A 27,183-nucleotide genomic window follows, 5' to 3' on the forward strand; every position below is an offset into this window, starting at 1 on the left:
CTGCATTATTCCATCTCCAAAGGGGTGTATCATCGTGCACCGGATCCAGCACCAAATTGATCATTATGTCCCAGAGGTTGATGACCTGTAACAGCCCATCTGAACACAAATCTCCCGAGATGTCATTCGCCCAACGATGGAGGTGCATCGCTTCACTGACTGTCCGTTTGTTAACCACTTGCGTGCGGACTTTCGCGAGTACCAATGGCGCCAGTTCAGCAATGGACGAGCCCTCAATCCATCTATCTTTCTAGAATAGAATTCGGTCTCCATTTCCAGCTTTCCAGTGCACCAAACTGTTGAACGCATATTGCACTTGGGCGTCCATCACCAGTGGTAGCCCCTGCCACGGTCTAGCATCATCCGTGCGCCGTAGCCATTCCCATCTGAGCCTTAAAGCAAGACCGTGCTTCTGAAGGTCCAACACGCCCAATCCACCTAGCTTCTTAGGGCGGCAGACTTTTTGCCAAGCAACCAGGCATTTGCCACCATGAATATGCTCAGTTCCAGCCCAAAAGAAAGCTCGACAACTCTTGTCCACGCGCTCCAGTGCCCATTTCGGAGCATCAGCGACAAGCAAGTGGTGAGTGGGTCTGGCACGGATCACAGTGTTCACCAGAGTCAGCCTGCCCGGTCTCGTGACCATGCCCCTCTGCCAGCCCGGCAAGAAATTGAGCACGTCATCCACCACAGGTTGCCATTCCGAGTGGGTAAGCTGCTTGATGGAGAGCTGCAAGCCAAGATACTTGCACGGGAAAGAATCCATTCGCCACGGCAGAGCATGAGAGACCCTCTCTATGTCTGTCTCGTCGGCACGGATCATGATCGCAGACGACTTGGCAAAGTTAACATGTAAGCCTGACGCCGCACCAAACTTTTGCAAGGCCGCTGTAGTAAAGCTCAAGTCTGCTGTTGTGGGTTTGATGAACAGAATTACGTCGTCCGCGTAAATCGACAGTCGTTGGAAGGGTGAGCAGGCTGGCATCGCACTGATCGCGCCCCATTCTTGTGCCTTGACCATAAGAGCAGTGAGAGTGTCCATCGCAATGACAAATAACAGAGGGGAGACCGGGTCTCCATGTCGTAGGCCTTTAGCGTGCCTGAACTTCTTCCCCGGACAACCATTAACCAGCACACGTGAGCTGGCTGTGGACAGCAGGATTGCCAGTCTAGAGCACTAGTGCTCCGAGAACCCCTTGGCCCGAAGCACCTCCATCAAAAACGCCCAGGAAAGCGAGTCGAAGGCACAAGAGATATCAAGTTTGATCATAACTCCTTTAGCTTTCTTCCTATGCAGATTTCTAGCAACCTGACAAACCAACATGAAGTTATCGTGCAAGTTCCTGCCCCGTATGTAAGCGGATTGACTGATGCTGACCAGCTCTCCCATTCGCGGACAAAGTCTCGAGGCCATCAATTTAGCTTTGATCTTAGGGATGCTGTGGAGTAAGCTGATCGGTCTAAAATCTCCAATACGGGAGGCCTCCGGTCTCTTAGGAATGAGGGTGATGATCGCCTGATTTAGTCTTCCGAATCCTCTTCCATTACCCAGCTGGAGTTTATGAATTGCAGCCATAATATCTCCCTTGATAATGTTCCAATCTCTGTGGAAGAAAAGACCGATGAACCCGTCCGGCCCCGGCGCCCGCTCAGCCGGCATGCTCTTAATGACCGAGAACACCTCCTCCTCCGTATATATGTCATCCAGCTCATGAAGGTCTAGCTGAGCTATGCCCAGGAAATCTAGGTCAATGGTGTGCTCTCTGGCCCGACATGTGCCCAGCAGATCCTTATATGCAGTATAGAAAGCCTCCTCTTTTCCTTCTTGTTCCGTGATAACCACGTCATCCTGGGTCAGCGTGGGGATAAAGTTTCTAAGCTTCCTACCATTGGCCACTAGATGGAAAAGTTTCGTGTTGGCATCTCCCTCCGCCAGCCATCTTAGGCGAGATCTTTGCCGTGCGATCGTGCGCTCCAGTGACGCCAAACCAAGGGAAGTCAGCTTGAGAGTGCTACGCAACCAGCGCTCCTCCGTAGAAAGCAAACGATGCTCCATTGCTCGATCCAGCTGCAAGATGATCCAATTTGCCACCGCAATTTGCAGCTTCACGTTCCCCACCTTCCGTTGACCCCATGCCATAAGATCATGTGCTGTTTTGCGCAGCAGAATGTCTAGTCTGAGAAAGGGGTCTGTAATGCATGGATCGCACGTCCATGCCTCCTGCACAGCCTCCTCAAAACCCTCAAGCTTGGTCCAAAACACCTCGAAACAGAAGCGCTTGTGCGGCTGCAAGTGTTCATCCAGCGCCAGGTGTAGAGGGCAGTGGTCCGATATGTTTGTGGATAGGGCCTGGAGAATGCACGGATCGCACGATGCCCAAGGCTTTGAGCAGCACCGTCTCAGTCGCCGATGCCTTGGAGTTCCTGGAGTTGGAGCTGATCGATCTTGTGTTGCGTCTCGGCGTGAAGGGGTCTTGACCCGGACGCACTCCATTCACCACTTCAATCTCTTTAAGCAAGGGGGGCGCTAATTTCTTAAGCAGACCCGCACAAAAAGACTTGATGTTGCCGAGCGCCACTTGTTCCTTAGACGACGGGCGCATCTCCGTAGAACGTACGTCAACCGCTGGCCGCGCCGATGCCTCCATCTCATGCAACGTGGTCATATTACCAAGCCGTCCATCTGCATGCACCACCAGCGCATGCGACGTAGTCACATCACCCACCGGTCCCACTACATGCTCCATCAACGCGGAATCCAAGGCCACAGCGGCATCCATCCGCTCGCAATCATTGGGCGCCAACAACTCTTCCACTGGGGCCCATCCCTCTGCGAGGCACTTTTCCTGGCGAGGTCCCACCACAATCGGGATGAGCGGCTGGGCGGCCTGATCCACGCGCACTTCCTCCCATGCTGGCTCAACTGGGTCCGTCCTCAAGGGGTCCACCTCCACCTGGGCAGTCTAATCCTTGTCCAATCCTGTCTGCGGAGAAGCTGTCCCCTGCTGTTCGATTTGCAGGACCCGCTCCGCGACAGGAGAAGACGGGGCCCGCCCATCCTCATTGGCCACATTCTCCACAGCCCTCGAATTTTCCATTGGCTGAGTTTGTTCCAGTATAGGACGGGGGAGACCTGCCTGCTGTCGATTGGCCGAAACTGAACCACTCCGGAAGGGGGAGTGGTCAGCCTGCTTTCTGGCGCCACTTTATCAGGAATCATTCTATCCTTAGTGCCCCTGTCTCTCTGTACCAATGTGACCAGCTCGCTAGCTGTCACCATCTCAGCCTCCCGTGGTTTCTCCACCACCCGTTGGTTTGAACGCACACCAGCCAGGGAAGACTGCCCGCAGGCCAGCCCTGTGGCCCCTAACACCTCTGTCACCGTCACACCTGGCCCCATGGGCGGGAGTCTCCAGTCAGAAGGGCCCACCCGACCTTCCAGCACCTGCCGGTACGAGCGAGTCCTTCCAGCACCTCCGGCGAAGTCCGGCGAGCATCGGCCCGCCCCACGGGCATCGCAAACCCCACGAGTCCAGGGGAGCACCGACCACTCACCCTGAACGCTGCCATTGGAACTGTCAGGCAGGCCACTCTGTCCGCTACCGCCATCCGAGCTAGGCGAACGTCGCCAGCAATCCGGTGGTGTATGGTTGTGCACCCGTCCGATGTGAATGATCGTGGGATACTCCAGTAGCTGACGGAAGGAGGGACGACGCGCCACCGGGTTCGCCATGAGCTCGGGCGGCTCAGGAACCCACAGCCGGCGGCAAGCAGGGACCTCATCTGGGTCGACGCACCAAGCGCACAACTTGAAGAGGGACAGATCCTCTCTGTTAGTAGTCTCTGGTGCCAAGCTGTCAATCAAACACGAACTGCCCAGCAGCTCTGTCGCCGTTTCTCTTGACCAAGCATGAGATGAAACACCTTCAATCATCAGATCTACCTGAACTTGCATGAGCCTAGATGTGGCTTGCGCTTGTCCCAGCCATGGCTTGATGAACAACTTGAAGCCATGGTGTTCAACGAACGGCACACCCAGCGCTCTGTTGCGTACCTCGTGCGATGCGAAGACTACCAAAAAATCTTCTGGGTGGAATTTGTGCACCGAAAAACGGTGCCTTGGAATGTCAAGCTGCTCAGAAATGGCGATCGCCGCATCCACACATGAGACCCGCGGCCTGGCACCGCCGACATACATCACTACCGCGAGCTGCAGGCGGCGCTCCAGATCCTCCATCCCCGCTGAGCGTGGCAGAATGCAGACCTCTGCCCGCGCTTGCTGGGGTCGGTCGAAAGGCATGGTGGGAGGGAGACCGGGCGCAACTGGCGAGGGCGAAGCCCGAGGCCCGTCCTGCCTAGGCTCCATCAGTCTCCTCCCCACCTCTGGGGCAAGCTCCGGCGCCGGATCAGTCCGACGTGCCTTCGAAACCCTGTCAATGACCGCCTGGCGCAACTCCTCAGCCGAGATTGGCCAGCGCGGCACCGTGCATTGAGAGGACACATGGCCCGAGAAACCACAACGGATGCAGAGTGGCTCGTTGGTGCAGTCCTGCCGCCAGTGACCCTCCTGGAAGCACCGAAAGCAGAGCCCATACAGATCTGGCGGAATCAGGCGCCTTTCTGAGGAAGACGAGGACGCCCAGCTTAGATGGCCGCCAGCCTCCTGCTGGCGCCGCAGTGCCCGACGATGCCTCCAGAGCGCCTTGCGGGACGGACCTGGTCTGCGCCACGCCTCCGGCGCCGGCACCGCCACCCCGGGCTGGGCCACGCCGGCGGAAGAGGAGTGCGCCGACCCCAGCGAGCCAGAGAGGCCAAGCCCCGACACCACCGGTCTCTCGCGGTGAAAAGCAGAGGAGACGGAGGGCGGACTGCGAGATCCCGACGCCATGGCGACGAGAGAGGGGGAGGGGGGTGGACGCCCATGCGCTGCACTTCTATTCCCGAGCAAAGATATATTCTGGCTGCATGTAACAGCGGGCCAACATCAATGCATGTTCCCTTCATTTTTATTTACTACGCACATTAGTTCTGTTTAAAAACTTTGATCAAATTTTAAAGAACTTTTTTAAACATCACTATTGCCATTTCTGGTTGTAAGCTGCGGTCGTTGTTCCTGCTTTTACCTGCACATATATCTACTGTAATTTTTTACACCGATTGTCATTAGAAATGTCATTGGCATGGTCTCTCTCCTGGTGTTGCTGGCTAAATCCAGATTTGGATGCACCACATCCTGCTTGGATTAGTTATTCATGGTGGTGGATATCTCGTGCGAGGAGTTTTATAATGATGTATGAAATTGCTACCGACATTTTATTTCTGAGAATAGATGCCTATGAAAACCTCCTAGCCTCCTCTTATATAATCGTGGAGGCTAGAGTTTACACGTGAGCTGGTGTGATCTTAGGTGCCACCGTCCTTGTCTTGGGAGGCAAGAAGGTCCGCGACAGCCTCCTCATGGTTTCCTTTGATCCAGGGCCTCATGGACCCGTGGACAAGCATGAGGACGGGCTCCCTTGGGCGAGCCACCCCCGGTGCATGAAACCGTCAGAGGAGCTGGAGAGTCGTCGCTCTGGCCACACAGCGCTCAAATCCATCCGGATTTGTCGGCGCACCACCGGAACTGAAGGTTGGCGATAACGGTGACGTTTGCTTGCTTTTGGGGTGGTGGGGACCTACCGAAAAGTTGCGGCAACAAGGTTAGGCACTGCGACGTGCGACAGAGTAGGAAAGGAAGAGGGAGGCAGTGAGCGGTGGTTGCCTCGGGTTGTAGCGTAGAGCTCATAGCGGACAGCGGCGACGCGCGGAGCACCTCGCTCCGACACGAGGAGGCACCGAGGCGAGCGCCCAGGCATGGAGCTCAGCGGTTGCGCGTGAGATCGGCCAGGAGGGCCGAATATGGGCCACGACAGGCCGCTTTATTGGAGGTGGAGGTAGAAGGCCTAGGAGGTTGTTCGATCTGGATATAATGATTCCAATCTAGCGGCTTCAGGAGGAGGGAGCTAGGTGTCAGTGTCAAAACCGAAAGATCTCGGGTAGGTGGTCCCAAACTGTGCGTCTGAGGATTGATGGTAACAAGGGACGAGCGGGACACAACGTTTACCCAGGTTCGGGCCCTCTTAATGGAGGTAAAACCCCATGTCCTGCTTGATTGTATTTGATGAGTATTGGGGTTAGAAGAGTTGATCTAGCTCGAGATCGTAATGGCTAAACCCTAGTTGTCTAGCCTATGAGAATTCTGATAGCCTCTACGGACTAAACCCTCCGGTTTATATACACACCGGAGGGACCTAGGGTTGTACAGAGTCGGTTCATGGGGGAAGGAAATAACATATCCGGACACCAACCTTGTTGTCCACGCATACAGGAGTCCTACCCGGACACGGGGGAAAAGTCTTCTGCTTGTATCTTCACGGCCCATCAGTCCGGCACATAACAAATAGCCTGGACACCCGACGACCCCCTAGTCCAGGACTCCCTCAGTAGCCCCCGAACTTGCCTTCAATGACGATGTAGTATCCAGCTCTATGTCTTCAGCTTTGCAAGGCAGGTTCTTCATCGTACTTTGGATGGATGACAGTCCGGCTTTGGCCTTCATATTTTGCCTTTATGACTCCTTCCCTGTCATCACCTCGATTTCCACGCACCGGGCGAATGCGAATGGTCCACAATAAATTTTTACAAATACACCCTTGACCATACAATGGCAACGCCTATATAAAGAGGCTAGATCCCCTAAATGCAATCCACATCGCGTTAGAACTAGCCACAAAAACTCCAAAACATGGACAGCACCCCTGGCTCTTCTTCGCGCCCTCATGGCCCTCAAGAGGGTGATTGGCAGAGCTGCACAATATCTCATCTTCAGCTGAGCCGTCTCCAGACGCAGGGATATCCCCCCTCGCAAATCTAGTCTCTGTGCGAGCGGGGTTGGCTTCGATTGGTAACGACGCATTAGCAGAGAATTTTCCCAACCCCAATAAGGAGAGAGTGTGCTTCATTCTGTTTCTCTTGCGGGGCTTAGGATTTCCGATCCATCCTTTTCTTAGGGGTTTGCTGGAGTTTTACAGGATCCAACTACATAACCTCACCCCGGGTTCGATTCTACACATCTCAGGCTTCATCGCGCTCTGCGAACTGTTTCTAGGATGTCAGGCCCATTTTGAGCTATGGAGAAAGTTCTTTTGCCTCGTCCCTCGCCATTGAGGGGGCTCCATATTCGAAGTGGGCGGCGCCGAAGTATGGCATATAGCCGGATCAGGCTACCCAATCGGAACTCCTAAAGAAGTTTCCGAATGGTCTTCGGAGTGGTTTTACATTGATGACGTCCCATTTTCGGACCCAGTTCGGCACGGCCTCCCCGAATTTTCTAGTGCTCCTTTGAAGAAACGCCTCAACTGGCGTCCCCGGAGTCCCGAGGAAGACAATGCATAAATAAAAAGGTTGGTCGGCAAGGTCAGATTACTAACTCACACCGAGCTCTCGATAATCGAGGTCATGGCCATTGCAATAAAACGATGTGTTCAGCCCCCTTCAATCCAGAGTAACTCCTTTATGGTGTTACAACGGAGAAGACAATGCATCTTGTTATCGACTCAAGGGTCTGGATACCCCAGCCAAACTGGCCATGATCCTGGCCGATCTATATAAGGGGGAAAAGGAAGACTTCCTCCGCTTAAACTGCCGAGAAGGCTATTCCATGTACAACCCCATTCAATGGGTAAGATTTTGATTATTAGTGCTGCTTTACTGCTATTGTGTCACACTAATGAAATTGTTCTCTGTTATCTTAAAACAGTCATGGAGGAAGATGATCGAGGACGTTCACTGTCCTGCCCCACCACCAGAGGATCACAATCGCAATGAAGACCCTGGCTTATGTGAAGATCCATATATATACATAGAGTTCGATGATGGAGTATTTTATCAGGTGAGCCTTGACGGCTCGGAAGTGGCTATCACGGCCGACTACCCGCGCCCTTATTCCTTCTCCATCGTAAGTATTCAAAAAGCTTCTTCAAAAAGAACCCCATACTCGCACCTTATCTTTTGTACTAAACTGTACTTCATAGGACCGGCGCTCTACAAGCCGCACTACCTCAAGGGCGGCCTCTACACAGGGTAATCATTCAAAACGAAAGGAGACCGGGAGTGCTGTAGAGCCCCCTCCGTCCTCAAAGAGGTATGTCCGTTGATATGTGCCTAAGCATGAGTTCAGATTGTTAAATTTCTCTTCTACCTTTGTTTCAGGAGGAGCACGTGGCAGACAGTGGGAAAACACCCTTCTAGCCGAATGTCAGCCAGTCGTGCCCAAGACTAGGGTTGATGCAGCGCCAGATCCACCCCCTCATGAGGATTCAGATGATGTACCAGTCATGAATTCCGAGGTGGAGAGCGTGATGAATCACCGTCGACTGAAAGAGGCCATGTGCACTCCAGCTTTTTTGAGCAAGAATTTACCGCACTCAGCTCCGTGGATGCATATATCCGAGCTGCTCAAGATGGACTTGCCGGAGTTACTCAAAGGTTCTCCAAGGATATGCAGGTAAGGATTTATGCAAATTCAATAGATATATGCTAGTAGCCCCCGAGACTTGAAGCGGTTCGGCCAACCGATTTAAGGATCGATATGACCTGTAGGTTCTCAAGGAAAAGAACAGCACACTGTCCTAGGAGCTAAAAACAAACCAGACACAGTTGAATGCCATCGCCGCAAAACTTGCAGAGATAAAAAAAGGCCGCAATGAGCACTGGTCAAAAGAACAAACACGAGGAGAAAAAAGACAAACAATCCGAAGAGATAAAGAACTTAAAGGCTCAGTTATCGGCCGCACGAAAAGAGAATGAGAAGTTGAAAGGCGGCATATTCGGTATGACCTTTAGAACTATCAGAGAGACTCATATTATTCCATAATTCGGATCATCATAACTCTGTTGCTACAGGTCTTTTAACTGGTCGGCCTGAGGAAGAAGTATCCATATTTCGGGGTGACGTGCTGAAGGAGCTGTCTGTGGTGCATGAGCAGGCCCGAAAAGCCATGAGAAGTATGGCCAAGGCTTTATGGCCATCTGATACCCCTCCAGAAAGTATGGAGGTCATGGCAAGCCTGTTCAAAGGTGCTCGATGCCGCTTTGAGCTATGGAAGGCGTCCGCCTGTCGTGAAGGTGCACGAGAAGCCTGGGCGATGGTGAAAACACGTTTTACCAAGCTAGATCTGAATCATATGGCCTGAGTGGGACCGCAGGGACCAGACGGGAAAGAAATTTCGGTGAACTTGGTGTATGACCAAGTAATGATAGTTGCGAAATATTCACAAGAAGATTGTAGTTTAGATAGTCTTATAGATGATAGGCGTTTGATTCGATGTATCAATGAACTTTATGATCAACCTTATCTCCAGCCGAACATGTCAAAAATTGTCATCGCAGGCCTTCGGCTTTAACCTCCGAACCAGGAAGGTGGATGTCAGCGTTCTGGGAACGGGGGTCCCCAGACTTGCCTGCGTGCGGCCCACGGCGTGGATGAGCTAGCAGTTCGTATGGCCCATCTTCATCAGCAAGGCATTCAAGACCCTCGCGAGGGGCCAAGCCTCGCGAGGCGGATGACGCAAGACCTCCTCAGGAGCGGCCTCGCCAGGCAGGCTTACGAGGGGCGGAGAGATCAAGGCAAGGCAAACCTCGCGAGGTCCTCGTGACGTGAGCCATGACAATCGAGACCAGGCGGGCGCCAGGCGGGCGCCAGCGCGCAGTGTCCTTGCTTCCTCTTTGGTGCCAAGGGGGCAAGCATAGGCGCGGAGTACCGAGGCATCAAGCAAAGGTTTCCATATTGGTGCAACGAGACCAAGGCCAGAAGGATGGCAAGACGGAGGTCACCATGGAGCCCAAGACGGCGTCATCACCAGAGCCTTTTGCAGGCGAAGACCACCTTTTGTCAGGATAAGTTGTACTAGATGTCCCCTTCGAATTGGCCGTTGTTGGCTCCCTTCCCGCTCAATATTTGGGGAGAGGACCAGGGTGTATATAAGTAGAGCAAACCAACTGATAGGGGAGAGAGGAAGGATCATCAAGATCATCCCCAACCACACAAGTGCACCAAGCACAAGAACACCTCAACCTCGGGAGGCTGTTCTTCCCCTTGTACTGTTCATCATCAGCCCAAGAGGCAATCCACCACCACCACACTGGAGTAGGGTATTACACCACAACGGTGCCCCGAACCAGTATAAATCTTGTGTCTTGGTGTTGCAAGTTTGTCGAGTTCATCCGCGAGATCTTAGAGAGCTAGGGCGTGGATCGATAGGGAGAAAACCTTCGCGCGCACCCTAGTGTTCGAACCTTGAGGGTTTGCCGGAACCTGTGATCCGACATTTGGCATGCCAGGTAGGGGTGCGCCGTAGCTTCTCTTCCGTCGATCTGCGCTCCGTCGCCACCGCGCTTCGCCCACATGCAGGCGCCCTGCCGCCAACTTCGACGGCCAGCGTTGACGACGGGGCTAGGGGGATCCAAGCCCTGGCCCCCGCCCTACGGAGGGTGCAGTGGCTGCCCAAGTTCAAGCCGGAGATGCCGCCGCGCTACGACGGCGCGGCGGACCCGTCAGCTTTCCTGCTGGCGTACGAGGAGGCCGTCCTCGAAGCCGAGGGTGATGACAAGGTCATGGCCAACTGGCTTCCCATGGCCCTCGCCGGCGAGCCGCGCGCCTGGCTGCTCAACCTTCCCGGATCCACGGTGGCGTCTTGGGAGGAGCTCCGCGACCTCTTCACTGCGTGCTACGCGGCACCGGCGCACCATGCGGTCGCGGCCCTGCTAGGCGGCTCACAGGCGCCGCCTTCAGAGCGCCACATCAAGCCATTCCTCCGCCAGATTGGTGCCGCTTCCATGCACTCGGGGATCCGCCAGGCTGGGCCGCGCCTGAGGCCGACCTCACCTTTAGCTCAAAAGACCACCCCGTCACCACCACCGGCTTGGGCATGCTTCCGATGCTCTGCACGCCCACCAAGACCCTCATCGACGGCGGCGCTAGCCTCAACTTGCTCTCCATGGAGGCCTTCAGCCTTCTTCACATGCCGCTCGAGCGACTCAGCCTCAGCAAGCCTTTCTCAGGAGTTGGTGGTGGCGCTGCCCGCTCCCTGGGGCAGATCCGCCTTCCCATCACCTTCGGCACGCACGACAACTACATCAGCGAGCTGGTCGACTTCGACATCGCCCGCATCGGCCTCCCTACAACGCCATCCTCGGGTACCTAGCTCTGGCCCAGTTCATGTTGGCGACTCATCCAGCCTACAACCTCATGAAAATGCCTGGAAGCAAAGGTGTCCTCACCATCAAGGGGGACACCAAGGAGGCCGTGACGGCGCTCAAACTTGCCTTCAGGGCCGCTGCAGTGACGCGGCCCGTCGGCACCGGTGCCCCCGAGGCCAAGGAGGCCGCGCCAACCAAGAAGAAGAAGTTGTTCACCCAAGACAAGGCAGAGACCAAGCAGGTGCCGGTCGATGAGGACGGCTCCTCAGGAGCCACCTTCACCATATGTGTCGGCCTCAACCCCAGCCAAGAGGAAGCATTGGTGAAGTTCTTGTGCGCGAACAAGGACATATTCTCATGGGAGCCTAATCAACTGGTGGGGGTCCCGAGAGAGGTGATTCAGCACCACTTAAGGGTCTGCCCCAATGTGCGCCCTGTGAAGCAGCGAGCAAGGCGGCAGTCCATGGAGAAGCAGGCCTTCATCGTCCAAGAGACCCGCAAGTTGGAGGCGGCAGGTGCCGTTCGTGAGGGTAGGTACCCCTAATGGGTGGCGAACCCATTCGTGGTGCCGAAGAAAGGCAGGAAGGAGAGAATGTGTGTTGACTTCACCAACCTCAACAAGGCGTGCCCTCAAGATCCGTTCCCTCTCCCGCGCATCGACCAGATCGTCGACTCCACCGCCGAGTGCGACCTACTGTGCTTCCTGGATGCGTTCTCAGGGTATCACCAAATCAAGATGGCAGTGGAAGATGTAGAGAAGATAGCCTTCCTGACCCCGTGTGGGGTGTACTGCTACACCTGTATGCCCTTCGGACTGCGCAACGCGGGTGCGACCTTTCAGCGGTTGATGCACATCGCTTTAGTGCGGCAGCTCGGGAGGAATACGGAGGCCTACGTCGATGACATTGTGGTGAAGTCTCGGGAGGCGAGAACCTTGATCCAAGACCTGGAGAAGACCTTCGAAAGCCTGCGTCATGTGAACTTGCGGCTTAACCCGGAAAAGTGCGTGTTCGGTGTCCCTTCCAGCAAGCTGTTGGGATTCCTCGTGTCGCACAGAGGGATCGAGCGAATCCGAAGAAGATCAAGGACATTGAGGGCATGAGCCCGCCGCAGACCCTCAATGAAATGCAGAAGCTGGCTGGTCGGGTGACTGCATTGGGGCGCTTCATCTCCAAGCTGGGAGAGCGCGCCTTACCCTTTTTCAAGCCGATGAAGAAGAAGGGCCCGTTCGAGTGGACTCCGGAGGCCGATCGAGCCTTCCAAGACCTCAAGAGATACCTGACCAGCCCACCGGTGTTGGTGGCGCCATGGCCTCTCAAGCCTCTAGTACTTTATCTTGCCTCCACCCCATACTCCGCCAGCGCTGCGCTAGTGGTGGTTCGGGAGGAGCACCAGGCCAAGAGTGTGCCGCGCCAAGCTACGTTGCCAGCCGAGATGACGCAAGATCAGGAAGGCGCAGCAAGAGCCATAGCGGCAGCAACAGAAGACCAAGCTCGGCAGGATGACACCATAGAGATTCCCGCAAACGACCAGGCGACAGGGGTCCCACCACCTCAGGAGGCACCCCAGCTTGCACAAAACGCGAGCCTCACCAACACGCCGGTCCTCGTCGAGCACCCGGTGTACTTTGTCAGCATGGTGTTGCGGGACACGAGGGCACGCTATCCCATGCCCCAGAAGCTCCTGCTCGCGCTCCTGGTGGCCTCGCGCAAGTTGCGTAACTACTTCCAGGGCCACCCCATCAAAGTCGTCTCGACCAACCCGTTGGAGAGGGTGCTCAGGAGCCCCAACTTTGCCGGAAGGGTCGTCGAGTGGAACATCGAGCTGCAGGCATTCTAGTTGGAGTTCAGCACCACCAGGGTCATCAAGGGAGCCGCACTCGCTGACTTCATGGTGGAATGGACGGATGCCCCGGCACTGGAAGTAGGCGAGGACCGGTCCACCTCGCCAGTAAGTGAGGCGCCCGACGGATGGGTCATGTATTTCGATGGTGCCTTCGTGCACCAGGGCGCGGGGGCTGGAGCAGTACTCATCTCGCCCACGCAGGACAAGCTCTACTACGCTGTGCAGCTTTGCTTTCAGCAGGGCGAGAAGGTCTCGAACAACATCGCAGAATACGAAGGCCTCATGGCTGGCCTGAAGGCCGCGGCAGCTCTAGGGGTGAAGCGCCTTACCGTTAGGGGCGACTCACAGCTCCTCATCAACTTCTCCAACAAAGTGTACGAGCCAAAGGAAGAGCACATGGAGGCATACCTCGCAGAAGTACGTAATATGGAAAAGCAGTTCCTAGGCTTGGAGGTGCAGCATGTGCCCCGTGGCACCAACAAGGAAGCCGACGACATCGCCAGGAGGGCATCCAAGCGGCAGCCCCAAGAGCCTAGCGTCTTCGAAGAGCGGCTCTTCAAGCTGTCAGCGATGCCATCACTTTCAAGCACGGCACGGCCTCGGGAGGAGCTCCCACAACTGCCTGCCACGGGAGCCCCAGCTTGTGGCCCAACCTCAGGAGCTCGCTTGCTCTTGGCGCTCGAGCCTCAAGAGGGATGTTGGACCAAGGAATTCAAGGAATATCTTATGCAAGGGGCGCTACCGGAGAAGGAAGAGGACGCAGAGCGCGTGGCCCAGCAAGCCACGACATACTGCATCCAGGACGGTGAGTTGTACAGGAAGCGACCAAATGATGTTTCGTTGCATTGCATTTCTAGGGACCAGGGGAAGGAGTTGCTGATTGACATACACGGCGGGGAATGCAGACACCACTCGTCGTCATGAACTCTCATAGGCAAGGTGTTCCGTAGTGGATTCTACTATCCCACGGCGCTCAACAACGCAGCTGAGCTGGTGAAGTCCTGCGAAGCTTGCCAGTTCCACGCCAAGCAGATCCATCAGCCAGCTCAGTGCCTCCAGACTATACCGCTCGCATGGCCATTCGCGGTCTGGGGGCTGGATATCTTGGGCCCATTTCCTCGAGCGCTAGGGAGCTACCGCTACCTCTACGTCGCCATCGACAAGTTCACCAAGTGGGCGGAAGTGGAAGCCGTCCGCACCATCCCAGCTGGTTCCACGGTTAAGTTCATCAAGGGCCTCGTGAGCCGTTTCGGGGTCCCCAACCGCATTATCACCGACAACGGCTCGCAGTTCACCAGTAACCTCTTCAAAACATACTGTGCTAACCTTGGAACGCAGATCTGCTACGCTTCGGTGGTGCATCCCAGGAGCAATGGCCAGGCTGAACGCGGCAACGCGGAGGTCCTGAGAGGCCTCTAGACCAGGACCTTCAAGAAGAAGCTCGAGGCCTGCGGCAGGGGCTGGCACAACGAGCTCCAGTCTGTGTTGTGGTCCATCCGCACCACCGCCACCAAGCCGACAAGCGAGACCCCATTCTTCCTTGTCTACGGAGCCGAAGCGATCCTCCCTCACGAGGTCAAGCATCACTCCGCATGGGTCCTGGCGTTTGATGAAACGCAGCAGGATGCCACGCGGGGGATGGACCTCGTATTGGGGGAGGAACGATGCCGCGAAGCTGAACTGAGGGCGGCAAGGTGCCAACAGGCGCTGAGGCGGTACCACTGCCGCAACATCCGCTCCAGGATGCTCGAGGTGGGCGACCTCGTCCTGAGGCGGGTCCTCTCCAGGGAAGGGTTGCACAAGCTCTCACCCATGTGGGAGGGCCCGTTCAGGGTCGTCCATGTCTCCAGGCCTGGCGCCACACGCCTGGAGACGCAGGACCGGGTACCCATCCAGAACGCCTGGAACATCCAGCACCTCCGGAAGTTCTACCCATGAAGCGAGGCCCCATGCCTGTGAAGCAAGGCCCCGTGCCTGTGAAGCAAGGCCCAGTGCCTGTGAAGCAAGGCCCCATGCATGTGAAGCAAGGCCCAGTGCCTGTGAAGAAAGGCCCAGTGCCTGTGAAGAAAGGCCCAGTGCCTGTGAAGAAGGCCCGGTGCCTGTGAAGAATCGTCGCCTGTGACAGTCTCACGTAATAATGAGTGGGGCTGTACATGCCCCGGAGTCTCAGGAGTGCTGTCCTCAGGCCTCGGGGCTCCCTCCCACGCCTAGTGGCAGCACTTAGCTCCGCGCTAGTGAGAAGACTTGAAGACTAGACTAGGTGTCGGACGCGGCTTTTCATTTGCTTTCCGTAGTTGGCCCGCCTTCTCTTAATCGAAGTTTGCTTCTGGTGTTCCTTGCTGATTTGGTTCTATCGCCTTTTCCGAATCCAGTTCGCTTGTGTTCTCTCTCTCACATACCTCATGAGGGGGTTAGGCAGGTGCCTTCGCGAGGGTTTCTTCCTCCTGCCTGATTACTATCTCGAGCAACATGATGGAACTCGAGCCCCTCGAACTGAGCCGATATTTTGAGTACGACATTTCGATATGCCGCCATTTTTGGGTCTTTGCATTGAACTCTCCATTTATTTGGGATATCGTGAGGTTTGAATCCCCGCGCACCTCTAGGCATTGTATGCCCACGGAGACAGCCATTCGGAGGCCGTGTAAAAGAGCCTCATATTTGGCTACGTTATTAGAGTCCGTATACATGATTTGTAGCACGTAACGGACTGTCTCTCCCGTAGGGGACGTCAAAATGACACCGGCCCCCAGTCCGGCTAGCATTTTAGAGCCGTCAAAGTACATGATCCAATTGGAGTATGTACTGTATTCTTTAGGGAGCTCGCTTTCGTCCATTCGGTGATGAAGTCGGCCAGCACCTGAGATTTAATGGCTCGGTGCGGCTTGTATGTTATTTCAAATTGTAAGAGCTCGATGGCTCATTTTTCTATGCGGCCGGTGGCTTCCCGATTATTTATGATGTCATTGAGTGGTACTTCGGATGCCACTGTGATCGAACACTCTTGAAAATAGTGCTGCAGCTTTCGAGATGCCATAAAGACCGCATAAGCTATCTTCTGATAGTGAGGGTATCGGGATTTGCATGGTGTAAGGACCGCCAATACGTAGTATACTGGTTTCTGGATGGGGAATTTGTGTCCCTCTTCCTCTCGACGCCGAGTACAACGCTCACAACCTGGTGAGTCGCGGATATATAGAGCAACATAGGCTCGCGAACACCTCGGGCGGCTAGGATTGGGTTGCCTTCTAACAAGGCTTTTATTTCTTCCAGTCCGTATGTAGCCGCATCCGTCCATTCAAAGTGATCGGTGCGTCGGAGTAGTCGATAGAGTGGTAATGCCTTTTCTCCCAATTTGGAGATGAAGCGGCTTAAGGCTGCCACGCACCCAGCTAGTTTTTGGACCTGCTTTAAGTCTGTTGGCATGGCCAATTGTGATAGGGCTTGGATTTTGGCTGGGTTCGCTCCGATTCCTCTATTGGAAACAATAAAACCGAGCAGTTTGCAGGCTAGAACGCCAAAAACACATTTTCCGAATTGAGCCGTATGTCATATGTTCGGAGGTTGTCAAATGTGAGGCGTAGATCATCCACCAATGATTCGGTGTGCTTAGTCTTGATGACCACATCGTCCAAATATGCTTCCACCGTCTTGCCGATTTGCTTTTCCAAACTTGTTTGCATCATGCGTTGGTAAGTGGCACCAGCATTTTTTAGCCCAAAAGGCATAGTGTTGAAACAAAAAGGCTCGTACGGGGTGATGAACGCCGTTGCGGCCGGGTCGGACTCCTTCAACTTAATCTGCTGATACCTGAAGTAAGCATCGAGGAAACACAATGAATCGTGTCCTGCAGTTGCGTCGATGATCTGGTCAATGCGGGGTAACGGAAAAGGGTCCTTGGGGCAGGCCTTATTGAGGTCTTTAAAATCGACACAAAGGCGCCAGGATTTATCCTTCTTTGGCACCATGACCAAGTTGGCTAGCCAATTCGAATGTTTGATTTCTCTGATGAACCCAGCCTCGAGCAACTTAGCTAGCTCCTCCCCCATAGCTTGTCGTTTGGGTTCGGAAAATCGCCGTAGCGTTTGCTTGACCGGTTTGAACCCCTTGATTATGTTGAGGCTATGTTTCCAATCTGTGTGGGATCCCGGGCATGTCCGAAGGGTGCTAGGCAAAGATGTCCCAGTTTTCACGCAGGAATGCTCGTAAAGCGGCATCGACCGTTGGATCCAACTGTGCTCTAATGGACGCTGTTTTGTTGGGATCCGTCGGGTGCACTTGGAATTTAACTATTTCATCTGCTGGTTTAAAAGAGGTAGATTTGGGTCCCTTATCGAGGATCACATCGTCCTTGTCCACAGTGGATCTCAAGGTGGTCAGTTCTTAGGCTGCAAGGGCTTCAGATAGTGCATCGAGGGCTAAGGATGCGGTTTTGTTTTTGGCGCGAAGTGCTATATCCGGATCACTGGTGATAGTGATGATTCCGTTGGGCCCTGGCATTTTGAGCTTCATGTACGCGGTCCAACCCGGCGCGCGCCGCTCAGTCGCTGACGTCACGAAGGCTTCGGCTGATACCACGACGTCGAGTGCCCATAACTGTCCCGCGTAGATGGTTAGTGCGTATAGGCTAGTAGCCAGACTCAGATCAAATACCAAGATCTTGTTAAACGTGTTATCTTGAAGACACCGCGAACGCCGACCAGGGCCAGGCCCACCCCTCTCCTAGGTGGTCTCAACCTGCCCTGTCGCTCGGCCACAAAGATCCACCCAGAGCCTGGCACGGAGAGGCAGACCCCCCCCCCCCCCCCCCCCCCCCCCCCCCCCCCCCCCCCCCCCCCCCCCCCCCCCCCCCCCCCCCCCCCCCCCCCCCCCCCGTCGCACCCTTCTCCCCCCATTTCCTCGCCGTCGCCGCCCCCTCCCGATCCACTCTTCTCCCCCCGCAGCAACCATTCCTCATCATCCCTCCCACAGCTCGCCGCCGACGGCCTCTCATCTCCCATCCGCTTCTGTCCCACAGCACGCGGAACGCCTCCTCCTCGATCCAGCGCGCCGCCGCCTCCTCCCCGATCCAGATCCAATGCGTCACCGCCTCCTCCCTGATCCAGATCGACACACTGGCTCTCTCACCTAGCCGGCAGGTCCCTCCGCCGTCGCCGCTCCCTCCTCCCCCTGCTCTGGCCATCCTTCCTTCCGCCACCTCCGTCTGCTCCGCCTACTGCACCGCCGCCTCCGACGCATGGCGGACGCTGACAGCAACAGCAACCCGCTGCTCGCCGACATCGACTTCCCGCCCTTCGACCGCGTCGAGCCCGGGCACGTCCGCCCCGGGATCCCCGTTCCTCGTCCGCACATCCGCGCGCTCCTCGCCCGCCTCGTACGCCCTTATCCCCCTTCCCCTGATCCCCGTTCGTTCGCTCGCTCGTCGTCCGTCCGGATCTGACCGTGTGTGGTTGTCACATCCAGTTGATTCTTGGGCTTGGACATGGAGAGGCAGACCAGCTTTCGCCTGGGCATGCTGGAGAAGCTCAAGAGCTTCCGGGGGATGGATAACTTCAGGCGGAGCAAGGACAGCCCTGGCAAGCGCGGTGACACGCCGCTCCACCTCGCGGCGAGGGCCAGCAACGTCTCCAACATCCAGAGGATCCTTGCCGAATCCGGCCAGGAAATGGCCGAGCTGGAGGTACTATCGTTGTTTATATTTTCAGTGTTCTTGATCTGGTCCGGTGCGCTAGGCGTTCCTGGAAACTGTTGGATATCATTGATCTCATACTATCTCTGTAACCGAGGGGGTATTGTCTTAGTACTTGTATATCCATCAGCTGTTACTGTGCCTTTGTGGCGCAGTCTGAATCTCTGTAGACCGATCATATCTGAAGCATGAGCCAAGCACAGCATGTCTACAGTTTCAGAACGGAAAACCAATCATGCTATAAGTATTAAGCAACTCCATTGCAGTCTAATTTGTTCAGAATGGAGATGATGGTTCGCATCATACCTTATAGCCATATATATATAAAGCTTCCATTTAACGTCCAAAGAATGCAAACCTGATTTGAGTTAGACTCTAGTCTTGACTATTTTATGTAGGTGGCAACTGACAAGTTGAGTTTCAGTCTAGCTCATCTGAAGTTTCTCTGTATGCAGGAGGGCGAGCTGGAGGAGCTTGAGAAGGGCGTGGAGCCTGCGTGGGAGCGCTTGGTCCACCCGCTCGAGCGCATCATCGACAGACTGAATGTCAGTAAGATACTCAGGGGTGGGGGAACCCCTTAGTATTTCTCCCACTCACTCCCGTGCATTTGTCCCACTAAACCACTGCTGTAGCTCACAGGACACTACAAATCTTCAATCGTATGTGTCATTCCTTCATACTACTATCTTTGCCCCCTTTATTAGCCTCAGATTTGGTTGGTCCTTTGTTCGATCAAACGCACAAATTAGATTTCTTCTTGGATGTCTATGTGTGCATTCTCTTAATTCTTTGATTAATGAAAGCAAAATACTGAAAGTGTGCATGTTATGACTAGCCAATACACTGAGAAATAATAATGTTGTGCAACTTTATCAAGGATCGATTACTTAGTTACTGTGAAGCATTATCGAATGTTGTTCTTCCCTGCTCTTACCAGCGTCCTTTTAATTCCATATGTGTTTTTGTAGTTGAAGGAGTTCATTCTGTGCATCCGGAGGCGTACGAGTTCAAGATCGGCGACCAGTTTTTTCGGAGGCCCGGAGACCCACCCCTGGACCAAGTTATCGAGATGCTATAGAAGCACAAGGATAAGTATCAAGATGAAATCTAGCTAGCTGGCTATAGTATGCCTTATGCTCTCGCTGATTTATTTCTTTTGCGCTCTTTTGCACTTCTATACTGATGAGTGAGCAATTTGGTAGCAGCTAGCTAACCACCTCTAGATTGTAACCCTGTTATGGGATGTGTGGTTGCGCATGCGTTCTACATTGTCAAATGTATTCTCTGTTGTCACACATCGTATGCGATGTTGTTCATAGTTTTTATATTTGTTGTCATGCGATGCGGTCACTGAATTGCTCAAATTTGCTGGCCAAGTACTATGTAGTGCTGTTCTATGCTAGGCTACCAGGGTAGGTAACTTCTGTATAAAAATCATGGGTTCTAATCTTTACTATTATCTGCCATGGATCAACAATGATGTGTCACAAGTAGTAGTAGTAGAGTCGGACTTGGTGCTGCATTGCCTAGTTATTAGCTCCTCGATCGTTTCCTCACAGCGTGGGGTCAGCACTTTACCTCAACTTGTCTGCATTTTCTCTCACACACTAGACTTGCTCATCAATAACATAATGGCAGTGCGTGAGTGAGTCCTGTAGGTATGTTTGTTTTTAGGCTGGTTGTAGATGGCTTTGTATGTTATGGTAGTGTGCTTGCTCTCCCTGCTCTGCTTTCGCTTGGAGAAGAGAAGAGCAGAGCAGAGCAGGGTAAGCAAAACAAACAACACTTGTTTGCAGCTAATGCGTACAAACACACTAGCAGCTCTCTAATTAGAACACCAGATGCTGTGCAACTCCCTACTAGTAGATACCAACCACATGTATCTACGGATTTACTACTAAATCCAATTACAGTACTACTAGATGTTGTGTGATTCCTTCCATTCTATGATAGATAAAGAAGTACTTCATCAGTAACGAGACATGCTAATTTGGTGCTGAAATTTATAAGCAACTAAATTGTGCAGAATTAAGTTTCACATTCAAATCAATGTTGTGGCAGTATGTCATGTGTGCACCATGGGCAGAAATTTTAGAGCCAACTGAAAGAAATTATACTCTTTACTGCAGAACAGTATACAACATTACTTTGTTGGTTGCCTGCTAATTGTGTGCAAACTACTTATCAATAGCTTATCAAGCACTGCCTGACTGGCTCGCATCGCTCTGTTGTCGTCGTTGTACTGTCAGTGCTCTTTCCTCTCTCTGTCTACGACAGTAGGATTCATGCACCAAGCCAAGAACCTGAATCTTTTGTTAGGCTGCTAGTAAACTAGTCTGTACTCTTTCCAATTGCAAGTTGGATAGAACCTGCAATTAAGTGCACAGACATACATGGATTCTGTTTCAATTCGTATGTATGTTTGTATGTGCATGCTTATGACTTTGACTAAAACTAGTTAATTCATTGTTCTACCTTGAAGGTGACCAGTCCCTAGCTGCGCGCTTTGGTCGGTCCTGCTAATTTCTGTTCCTATGATTTTTAATCTCCGTTTTCTGTTTTCCCCGGCTACCAAGACTCTGAGTTTGTGGTGATGGCAGCTGACACGGAGCCGATCAAAATCTTCCCCCACCCCTTGTTCCTCCCTGATGATAACAAGGTAGAAATTCTCTCCATATGCTGCATCATATATAGTACTACTAATTAGTTTGTATGTCGTTGTCTGCGTGATATGGTTAGACCGACGATTGTCAAGCTCATAATTCTATATGATGTTAAAGATTAACCGAATATATGATATGACTTGTGTGCTGACCTCTAGTATCTTGCTCATCTGTAATGTGTCTGTTGTACGCTTGCCTTTCTTTGGCCTGCAATTTTTATTTATCAAATGAAAGGACATTCTGTTTGGAAGTGGGCGATTTTGCTCAAAAATAAGTAAACAAATTGTATGTGCATGCTGAAATGTTACACGTCTGTTGGTTGCTGTATAGGGGCAAGACGAATTGAATCCTGCTGTGTACTTGTAAATTCTAGCTTATATTGGTGTTTTGTGATCCTAAAAATATATTGAATCCTGCTGTATACTTGTCAATCCTGCTGTGTATTCATATTGTGTCTCTGTTTTCTTGTATGAACGAGTTATCTCATTTTAACTAGTTGGAGAACAAAAAGCATGGTACTAGCTCAATTTGTGTTATCATTCTAAATAAGTTTCCTTTTCTTGAATGGTTTGTTCATAATATACTTGCCTCACTTTTTTGATTCTTCTCTGTTGATTCATGTAATAGGGCGACCGAGGAAGGCATGTTGCGTTTTATTTGTTCCCAGCCCTGATTATGGTCGTCCAGCGAGTCTGGCATGTTGTTCATTTGACTATGGTCGCCCAGCAAGTCCGGCATGTTGTCATTTTCTTGTAAAGCACTACTGTATTACACTTGTAGAGCTTGTAAAGTACTGTTTTACACATGGTCACATGTATTGGCACAGATAGAGCTTGTTACTGTGATTGCGATTGTATTACATAATCAGGTTGCTCTTATTTGTAGTATCATGTGTGATTTTTGTCTACTGGTTGAAATATGAAGAATATGAGCCTGATAGATGGGACCCAATCACCAGAACATGACAACTGGGACCCAGTTACCAGAACCTTCAGAACCTAACAACTGGGACCCATCTGACTACTGGACCCATTAAATAAAAAAAGGAAAATGAAAATGTTTAGACAAAAAGGCCATGGCCCAAAAATAAAAAGGCTATAATGTTGGGCCTGGCCCATGTGGCTGTCCAGAATTAATAGGGAAAAAATATAAAAGGCTTAATTGTTGGGCCTGGCCCATGTAAAACACCCAATTGGACCGGGCTGAATCTTATCAACGACCTTCTCAATTGGTCGCAATTTTGCCACGTCAGATTGCCACGTCGAATCCGACGTGGCCTGGGCAGACAGCCAACGACCAAAATAGAAGGTCATAGAATCTATGACCTTTTGTTTTGGTCGTGGCCTTCCACGACCTTCTCACAGAGAAGGTCGTTAATTTCAGTTTACGACCGCCAGCTTTTGACCATCTGTTTTGGTCAAAAAAAGGTCGCAAATGAAAATCAATGACCTTTCAGAGACCAATAGTGAGGGTCACAAGTTGACATATTTCTTGTAGTGCTAGTTGATGTGAGACTATCTTCCCCTCTTTTTGTCTTCTCCACAACCGCCATTCTCTTCCACATATAGTGCTATGTCCATGGCTCACGCTCATGTATTGCGTGAAGATCGAAAAAGTTTTGAAAATGTTAAAGTATGAAACAATTTCTTGGCTTGTCATCGGGGTTGTGCATGATTTAAATACTTTGTGTGGTGAAGATAGAGCATAGCCAGACTATATGATTTTGTAGGGATAACTTTCTTTGGCCATGTTATTTTGAGAAGGCATAATTACTTTGTTAGTATGCTTGAAGTATTATTATTTTTATGTCAATATGAACTTTGGTCTTGAATCTTTCGAATCTGAATATTCATACCACAATTAAGAAGATTTGCATTGAAATTATGCCAAGTAGCACTCCGCATCAAAAATTCTCTTTTTATCATTTACCTACTCAAGGACGAGCAGGAATTAAGCTTGAGGATGCCTGATACGTCTCCAACATATCTATAATTTTTGATTGCTCCATGCTATATTATCTACTGTTTTGGACTATATTGGGCTTTATTTTCCACTTTTATATTATTTTTGGGACTAACCTATTAACCGGAGGCCCAGCCCAGAATTGCTGTTTTTTTTCCTATTTCAGTGTTTCGAAGAAACGGAATATCAAACGGAGTCCAAACGGAATAAAACCTTCGGGAACATGATTTTCTCACCGAACGTGATCCAGGAGACTTGGACCCTACTCCAAGAAGTAAAAGAGGTGGTCACGAGGGTGGGGGCGCCCCCCCCCCCCAGGGCACGCCCCCCTGCCTCGTGGGCCCCCTGTTGCTCCACCGACGTACTCCTTCCTCCTATATATACCTATGTACCCCCAAACGATCAGATACAGAGCCAAAACCTAATTCCGCCGCCGCAACTTTTTGTATCCACGAGATCCCATCTTGGGGCCTGTTCCAGAGCTCCGCCGGAGAGGGCCGTCATCACGGAGGGCTTCTACATCATCATAGCCCCTCCGATGAAGTGTGAGTAGTTTACCTCAGACCTTTGGGTCCATAGTTATTAGCTAGATGGCTTCTTCTCTCTTTTTGGATCTCAATACAAAGTTCTCCCCCTCTCTTGTGGAGATCTATTCGATGTAATCTTCTTTTTGCGGTGTGTTTGTTGAGACCGATGAATTGTGGGTTTATGATCAAGTCTATCTATGAATAATATTTGAATCTTCTCTGAATTCTTTTATGTATGATTGGTTATCTTTGCAAGTCTCTTTGAATTATCAGTTTGGTTTGGCCTACTAGATTGGTTTTTCTTGCCATGGGAGAAGTGCTTAGCTTTGGGTTCAATCTTGCGGTGTCCTTTCCCAGTGACAGAAGGGGCAGCAAGGCACGTATTGTATTGTTGCCATCGAGGATAACAAGATGGGGTTTATATCATATTGCATGAATTTATCTCTCTACATCATGTCATCTTGCTTAAGGCGTCACTCTGTTTTTAACTTAATACTCTAGATGCATGCTGGATAGCGGTCGATGAGTGGAGTAATAGTAGTAGATGCAGGCAGGAGTTGGTCTACTTGTCTCGGACATGATGCCTATATACATGATCATACCTAGATATTCTCATAACTATGCTCAATTCTGTCAATTGCTCAACAGTAATTTGTTCACCCGCCGTAGAATACTTATGCTCTTGAGAGAAACCACTAGTGAAACCTATGGCCCCGGGTCTATTCTCATCATATCAATCTTCATCACTTTAATCTTTCTTTGCTTTTTACTTTGACTTTTTCTTTTTACTTTGCATCTCTATATCAAAAATACCAAAAATATTATCTATCATCTCTATCAGATCTCACTCTCGTAAGTGACCGTGAAGGGATTGACAACCCCTAATCGCGTTGGTTGCAAGGAGCTATTGTTTTTGTGTAGGTATGAGGGACTTGCGCGTGGCCTCCTACTGGATTGATACCTCGGTTCGCAAAAACTGAGGGAAATACTTACGCTACTTTGCTGCATCATCCTCTCCTCTTCGGGGAAAACCAACGCGGTGCTCAAGAGGTAGCAGGTTTATACCGCGATAACACTGTTAGCATGGGCGGAATTATTGCTAGACGGTTAAGTATGAACCGTACTAAGGGTCCCATCTTTGGAGGCATTTATGCTTCACGCCTCGCTGCACATTTTAACATAGCTATTAGGCTTCATGAGAAAGAGGATAAATTGATGCCTAGTGCTTATCTAGATTATAAGAGTATGATAGCACATGATTTTCTCGTTAAGGGCAGGGATGGAGAGCTCAAATATAAATTATTCTTTCATAAACATCATCCTGAAACTATTATGTTGCCTGCTCCTTCTTTTTTTAATTTTGTAGGACCCTATCTCGTTACGTGGGCTACCGTTCAAGCTTACCGGAATCCTGCACCAGCCCCGGAACCTGAACCACAAGATGAGCCTCCACGACATTCTGTTTATTCTTGGGATCCAGATATGGCTGTCAGCCAGTGGCAGTCAGAGTCTTCTTCATCATAGTATGATCCCAACTATTCTTCGTCGCAGTACGACCCCAGCTACACCTACGGGTATCCGCCAGGCTATCCCTGGCAATAAACCAACTTAGGCCAAAAGCCTAACCTTGGAGGAGTACGTATTTCTCATCGACATTACATTTATATTCACACACACTCATTGCTAGATGTCGGTGCTCATACTCTTTCACTGTAATATCCATGCTAGTTTATTTTCTTTTTCCTGCTTTCTTCTTGTGTGTTTGATAAACCTTAAGAAAAACCAAAAAAATTAGTAGTAGTTTACTTTCCTGCTGTAGTAGTAATAATTAAAAAAAAAACCCAAAAAAAATCCCATTCTTCTTTTGCTTGTTGGGAGCTTTCCCGTGTAAATAGTTTTTATTTCTTTTCTTTTCTTTGGGGGTCGATAGGAGAAGACCATGATTAAATTGTTGAAGTGGCTCTTATATGCATTATTGTTGACTTAACCCAGAGCCCATATTGCCTTGTCTTCTCCTATTTATTGAATGCTCGCAGATTCCAGCTTAGTCCAATGCACGTGCACTCTTATTATTATTCACTTCGTTCGGTCGTGCAAGTGAAAGGCAATTATGATGATATATGATGCACTGACTGAGATGAGAAAAGCTGGTATGAACTCGACCTCTTTTGTTTTGTAAATATGATGAGTTCATCGTTCTTGATTTAGCTTATTATGAATAAACATGTTTGCAATGACAATTAGAGATCATAGTTACTTGTGCCATGCTTGATTAGCTATGAGTTATAATGGTTTACCTTGCGTGCCAACATGCTATTGAGATGGTTATGATGTGGTATGATGGGGTGGTATCCTTCTTTGAATGATTTACAAATCAACATAGCCTTCACGATATTTATGTTCATGGTGGATTATATCCTACTCATGCTTGCATCCAATGTTTATTAATTTTAATGCATGTACATGGCTGTTGTCGCTCTCTAGTTGGTCACTTCCCAGTCTTTTGCTAGCCTTCACTTGTACTAAGCGGGAATACTGCTTGTGCATCCAATCCCTTAAACCCCAAAGTTATTCTAGATGAATCCACTATACCTTCCTATATGCGGTATCTACCTGCCGTTCCAAGTAAATTTGTATGTGCCAAACTCTAAACCTTCAAATAAACATTCTGTTTTGTATGCTCGAATAGCTCATGTATCAACCAAGGCTGCCCTTATCTTCCATGTTAGGCGGGGTATTCTCAAGAGGAGTGGACTCCGCTCCTCACTCATGAGAAAATGGCTGGTCACCGGGATGCCCAGTCCCATGCTTTATGCAAACTAAATCAAAATTAATTGCAAACAAAACTCCCCCTGGGACCTGATGTATGTTGGAGGCACTCGTTGTTTCGCGCAAGCCGTGGATTGATGCTTGTTGGTGGAGGGGGAGTATAAACTTTACTATTCTGTTTGGGAACCGCCTATAATGTGTGTGACATGGAAGATATCGCCATCTCCTAGTTGCTATGTTGACAATGAAAGTATACCGCTCAAAATATAATTTATCTCTATTTCAAAACCGAGCTCTAGCACCTCTACAAATCCCTGCTTCCCTCTGCGAAGGTCCTATCCATTTATTTTTCTGTTGAGTCATCACCCTCTTATTAAAAGCACTAGCTGGAGAGCACAGCTATCATTTGCATTCATCACTGTTAATCTATATTGGGTGTGACTATGATTGGATCTCTTTTACCATGAATTACAATGTCTAGTCAGTCCTT

The 27,183-nt window shown here is 51.1% G+C and overlaps 1 protein-coding gene across 3 annotated transcripts; it reads left to right on the top strand.

Annotated features, from left to right (window-relative positions):
• The first annotated feature begins 17,954 nt into the window (after positions 1-17,954).
• LOC125521996 lies at positions 17,955-22,313 on the top strand. Of its 3 annotated transcripts, XM_048687058.1 has the most exons (6): positions 17,955-18,457; positions 18,547-18,763; positions 19,228-19,317; positions 19,741-19,896; positions 21,349-21,431; positions 22,063-22,313. In XM_048687058.1, exons 2-4 carry the CDS (start codon positions 18,566-18,568, stop codon positions 19,885-19,887), a joined length of 435 nt encoding a protein of 144 aa, XP_048543015.1. In that variant the 5' UTR covers positions 17,955-18,457; positions 18,547-18,565; the 3' UTR covers positions 19,888-19,896; positions 21,349-21,431; positions 22,063-22,313. The 3 variants fall into 3 exon arrangements, 2 of the variants coding, with proteins under 2 accessions (XP_048543015.1, XP_048543014.1); XR_007289595.1 differs by having other exon boundaries at positions 19,228-19,431; positions 19,741-21,431; XM_048687057.1 differs by having other exon boundaries at positions 19,741-21,431.
• Positions 22,314-27,183: the final 4,870 nt, after the last annotated feature.

The sequence above is a fragment of the Triticum urartu genome, chromosome 7 (genome assembly GCF_003073215.2).
Source record: "Triticum urartu cultivar G1812 chromosome 7, Tu2.1, whole genome shotgun sequence".
Taxonomy (NCBI): domain Eukaryota; kingdom Viridiplantae; phylum Streptophyta; class Magnoliopsida; order Poales; family Poaceae; genus Triticum; species Triticum urartu.

Coding starts and splice junctions, on each gene's coding strand:
- LOC125521996 (XM_048687057.1), top strand. CDS start 18,566: ATGGAGAGGCAGACCAGCTTTCGCCTGGGCATGCTGGAGAAGCTCAAG. Junction 18,764..19,227: donor AGGAAATGGCCGAGCTGGAG/GTACTATCGTTG, acceptor CTCTGTATGCAG/GAGGGCGAGCTGGAGGAGCT. Junction 19,318..19,740: donor GCATCATCGACAGACTGAAT/GTCAGTAAGATA, acceptor GTGTTTTTGTAG/TTGAAGGAGTTCATTCTGTG.